The 5791-nt window shown below is 36.7% G+C and overlaps 1 protein-coding gene across 1 annotated transcript; it reads left to right on the forward strand.

The window, feature by feature from the left end:
* The first annotated feature begins 956 nt into the window (after positions 1-956).
* LOC114841609 lies at positions 957-1055 on the forward strand. Its single transcript, XM_029126661.1, has one exon. It carries the CDS (start codon positions 957-959, stop codon positions 1053-1055), a length of 99 nt encoding a protein of 32 aa, XP_028982494.1.
* The last annotated feature ends 4736 nt before the right edge of the window (positions 1056-5791 follow it).

Raw genomic sequence — 5791 nt, forward strand, 5'->3', positions numbered from 1 at the left:
GCCGATAAACACATCGGAACACATCGACACCTTGTGCAAGTGCTAACACACCGCCCGTTTCGCTCCCACCCCTGATAACGCTTTATCTATCATAGTTAGGGAAAACAGTTAGTGGAACAAAAAATGTGTATTTTTACATGTTAAACATTTTTTGTTTGAAACTTTTTTCTCTTCCTGTAAGTGTTTTCGTAACATGATCGTTTAAATAATTAAATTGTTAATAATAAATAGAACACCGGATTTTTTCAAAAAAAAGACTCACAAATTCGGAATCAGCGACCCAAAAAACATAAATTTGATATATCAAAACTCGGGGACTCTTAAATTGACGCACGATCAGGTACAACCTATCGACTAAACGGCCCACAGTGGGAAATTGGTTAGTTCAGGTGACGAATGACCTTTGGAGGTTGAACTTAGGGAGGTAAGGAGCTGGTATGAACTTATGAAGGATTTGAGAAATCGGGGTATTGAGGAAATATTCATTAGGTTTTTAAAGTTACGAGAATTACAATAACAAAACTCATAAAATAATTGAAAAAATGTTCTTGGAAATGGAAGTATTTAGTGGACAATTGAAAAGAGATATCTGTCTGTTTTTGGTGTTTTATTGTTAATTATCGTTAATTATCGTTAAATTTGGCAATCCTCTGGCGAGCCTTGGGACGTTGGGTCCTCGTAAAATTTGACCATCCCCTAGTGATACTCTTTTTAATTTTCGGATATAGCATTTATAGAAAAATAGTGTGTCTACAACACATTTCAACATAATTAGCAAAAGAAAATGCATTAATTTACTCTTTATCATCATTTTTTCTCCTGTACCTTGGAATCTAACAGAGATATAATAATTTGAATAAAGACCTTTTAGATAGCTCCTGAAATTTTTTACGGAAAATGTTTTTAAATAAATATCCGTATCTTTTGATAAATTCTCAATATTCAATGAAAATGCAATGTTTTATGCTCGACTAGATTCAACTCGACTGCGCATGGCGCTTCTATGGGATGTTGGCGTTGACATAATGTCAACAATTAAGGTACTTCCGCAGTAAGTATACTTGGTGAAAATTTCGAAATGGTAGAAAGACGCAATATGTGGATCATATGTTGTTGACCACATTAAAAATATATTCCGAAAATTTCAAGTCCCTGGTCCACCCCATTTTTGAGATATGCATCGCCAAACATTCAATTTTTGTTTTTTTTTTCATTTTTGACGATGTATATCTCGAGAATGGGGTGGACAAGGTACTTGAAATTTTGGGAATAGTTTTTGAATGTGCTCAACAACATATGATCCAAATATTGCGTCTTTATACCATTTCGAAATTTTCACCAAGTATACTTACTGCGGAAGTTCCTTAATTGCGGGAAAGAGACGAATCGTGGAGTATTACTTCGCACTTCAATTATGTAGAGAATTTTTCCCTCTACAAAACGAAATTTTTTTCATCTCGATCTAATGAACGAGAATTAAACGGTCAGTGATATTACCAGTAATGCGCCCATTGTCAATAGTTTTTAATTAATTTGAAAATATTTTCCGCCAAATTGAGAGATAGTACAGTCCATTATTTTGTTCAGCATAATTTTCTGAACAAGACGGTATTTTTTTTATCCGATCGGAACTTTTTTAAAGGTACCCCTAAAAATTGTGCCAGATTGACTGGGCTAATAGCCGAAGTGACCATCATAACGAAAAACGTCACCAAACTACTCATTTCAAATATACAGGGTGTTTCATCTGAAATACAGCAGCCAAATATCTCCTAAAGCGGGAAAGTAACGAAAAAATATTCGAAACACAAGTTGTAGAGTTCCGAGGGGAACATTCGATGCATGGATTATTTTGAGCTTTCAGATTACTTCAAATTCATACGAATCCGACTCATTTTTTGAAAATCTACACTATAATAACCCATTGACGGCGCGCTGAAAGCGCGTGACCTATTCTAGTAAATTGAAAAAAAAAATACACTGGAGGTCACGAATTTGAACTAATTCGTCATCTTTCAATATTTACATAATATTGCAATGATTATTCTACTCATTTTCATGTTTTTTGGGCCTAAAAACACTACCGCGCAACAAACACGCAATAGTGTAAACGAGTCAACTTTTCAGGGCCCGAAATGATTACGTGAGAAATTCAATATGGGCAGATCCACGTCAAATCAAGCACGCACAAAATTCGATGTCAGGGATTTGGCTGCCGATTTTTTTTCAATATCAGTGGTATGAAAAAAAAATTCCCTCAAATTTTTAGCCCTTAATGTCCATTGATAATGGAGTTATGACTTTTTGAAGTTTTGATAGTTTTTTCGGTTTTAAAAAAATGTTTTCGAAAACTTTTTTTTTACAATTTGGCTTAAAAAATCGAGGGGAAAGAAATTAATAGCCTTGAAATACGTGAAAAAATCTTCAAAAAAATCGTTGGCGAAAGGGCCTAAGTTCATTTTCAACCGAGTTATGCGGTAAAACGTTTTTTTTTTTCAAAAAAATATTTCTCAAAAACCTCATTTTTTTAAAATGTAAAATTTTAACCATATTTTCTCTTGATTTTAGAGTATACTCGCAAAAAGTTGTAGACATTCTTTTGCAGTAGTTACGGAGTTATAGGGTGATTAATTTCTTGACTACATAATTAACTCATACCAGGTTCTCATTTCTTATGTTATTCCTTCAATAATACGTGTTCTTTTATTTACAAAATCTACAGAATCATACTCTGCATCTTACTCGTCCATTTGTATTTGATATTCTAGAAATTTACGTCGTATATAGTTTGTAACAAGCTTTGGAATTGTATAAATGTGATGTTTCGTTTTTTTCACTTTCTTAATCTCACATAAGATCTCGCTGAAACTGATCATGATGTTGGCTTTCCCTACGATGGGTTGGTATGAATCAGCCGGACCATATGGCTCCATGACTGCTACCTCGCATGTGTCATTCTCCAATTCTTTCCTAATGATCGAGGCCAGCCACCATTTCCCTTCTAACACCACAATTACTTCAGAGTTTACTGATTGAATAGTCATGATGTCATCAGCTAATCTGATTGTCTCACTTTCAGTAGAAGCAGAGAATTTTCTAGCTTGCAGGGTACCAGTCGATAGAGGTTGAATTGAATGGAATGTGCGAGTACCAGCTGCACTCTTAACATTTATAAAACGTGGTTGTAATTTTTTATCCATTGCTTCAATTTCGTCGGACAAAATCAAAATTGTACAGATGTTACTCAAGCTTGCTTGAGCCCAATTGTACAAGTCATGAACATTGACAATTTGATTTGTTTCATGGCGCTGTAAGCTTGTCCTTGAAGCAGCACGCTTAAAACTCCCACCAATGCCATCGCATGCAGATTTGCCATGATATGACGCAAAAAAGTGCCACTCAGCAGGGACTCCATGATCATGTTCATGAAGGCACAGGTTGAGGAAATTCTTTTTGTTCTTATATTGGCTCGCTGCTCCATCAGAAAAATAGATGATTTTTTGAACGCAAGGTACTTTTCTCTTCACAAAATTAATCAAATATTTTTGAAACGTAGCCACGGTAGCAAGGTCGTGTTTCAAATAGTTCGACAGCATCACTATGCTGAAATGTTGACAATCTTCACCAGAGGAGTATTCGTTCCGATAGTAGCACACCCAAGGATGGACAGTTGCCTGGTCTTTTGTCCAATGGTATCCTTGGATTGCATCTTGAACGATAAAGTTGTAGTTCTCCGAAAAATCGCCCATGACGAGCACTTGACCAGGTTCTAAGTTCTCCTTTATGAATTGCACGTATCGAGCCTGTTGTCTTGCGATGAAATCGTGGTGGAGAAGATTTGACAATGATGCTCCTAGGGATTCTAGCACCAGTGATTTCTCTTTAACGATTGTTTCGAGGTTGCTCCTGTTTGAAAAAGAATAGTGTTCAATTTTGTTTGCAATGAATCACATTGCCAAAAATCGTTGATTGAAATTGCTACTCAAAAATCAATAAGAGCGCTGAAAATTGATTTTATTTTTACTATAATACCTGTCAATTTGAATCCACTGCTTATACGTAACCGAGGATATTGAATTGCTTGTTAGAAGGTCATTAATTCTTGTCAAGATGGGCTTGAAGCCTGGACAATCAGTGCATTGTCCTTCGAAAGAAAGGAAATTACAGTAAATTAGAATTAATTGAGAAACAAAGCAACTATCTTGATTGACGATGACTAGTTCTCACCTATATGACATTGGTTCGTTGGAGAGTCACACACCATTTTTGCTAGGATATCCTTATACGACCATCCCTCTCCAGTATCATCCAAACTCTTGAGATCCAGGGCACTAAGTAGTAGTTTCACATTCTGGTGAATGACACAGACGCACACAGAATGAACCCCAGCAGCATCGGGCAAGATACAGTGCTCTGGTCGCAAGCTGTGAAACTTCGATGAACCTACTTTTTCACCTGGATAGGCTTCCTTGAAGGCCTGATAGCTCTCTGCGACAGTGCTCAACATCAACCGTTTTTGAACCTGAGAAATATTGAAAAAAATATTTTAAGAATGTAAGAAGTGATGATTCACCCAGAAAATTCATATCGTCATTACCGAGATTTTCTCGTGACCTTTCTTCACCCAAATACAGTCTCTTTTTCCCGGTTGGAGTCTGCTAATCTCGTCTGAATGATAAAAGTCCTCTACCAGTTTCAATGTGGCCTCACTCAATGTTTTTCCTTGCTTCGGTGGAGGTAAAACAAGTATACCACGCTCAAAGACTGTTTTTTTCACATTTCTCACGAAAGACTGCGTCACACCAAATAGATTTTGTACTTGTCTTTCGGGCAAACTGGCAGGCAAGACAGAAACTGCAAGGAATTTTTCTGTTGATGTTGCTACTGCAACTTTCTCTGTCAATTGCTGCATCATTTCCCGATAATGCTGAGCTTCAATATCTTCTTGCCTTGGTTCTGGTTCATACTGCTCTCCAACTAGCAATCTTCTTCGAATTGCCTGATCGATTGCTGTGTACTTTTCATTTAAATAGGCCTAGAATTAGCGAGTTAGTCGAGCGAATTCCATAGAGATAGAAACAGGGAAATAAGAACAAAACAGGCGAATATTACCTTGTTTTTTCGGTCATGATCATCAATGGGAGATATTTCCAAAGCAGTGGTAACTGCACGAAGGGTATTTCGCGCATCTTCAACCTCATTCTGTGAAGGTACGAAAGCAGGTGAACAAAACAAACTACCAGATGAAACACTCGATGGAGTCGATTCCACTGGATCAATTCCACTAAATTCTTCGGGGATGTGCGTGTACAAACAATTATGACAGATCTTACGTCCAGGTATGAGATTTATCCTTGATTTGTAGCTATCGTACATCTCCTTCGTGATGAGGCTCAATTGTTTTGTAATCCTTTTTTGATGTTTACGTAGAGGGTCGCAACATGATCTCTCGTTCTGCACCAGTAATTCAAGTTTTTTTTTTAAATGTTTCACACAAAATTTGTCAGCATTGGGAAAAATGAACTTCAATTGCACTTGTTCCACATCATCTAGATCCATGAAGTTTCTGAATTCATTTGAGCACTCCGAACCTACTATCTTCAGACAGCAATTCTCCATTACAGTTATTTCTTGGATGACAACACCAAACGAAACAACACAAACTATTCTGGACAACGTAAACACTGATTGTCACTGATCCACAATTATCAGTCGATATCTAACCTCAATCTGCTCTCAAAGGTACGCTTCGCAATTATGCTAAAAAACATACACAATTCAACAAATCAAC

This window comes from Diachasma alloeum, unplaced genomic scaffold (assembly GCF_001412515.2).
Source record: "Diachasma alloeum isolate Michigan unplaced genomic scaffold, Dall2.0 Dall_scaffold_01119, whole genome shotgun sequence".
Taxonomy (NCBI): domain Eukaryota; kingdom Metazoa; phylum Arthropoda; class Insecta; order Hymenoptera; family Braconidae; genus Diachasma; species Diachasma alloeum.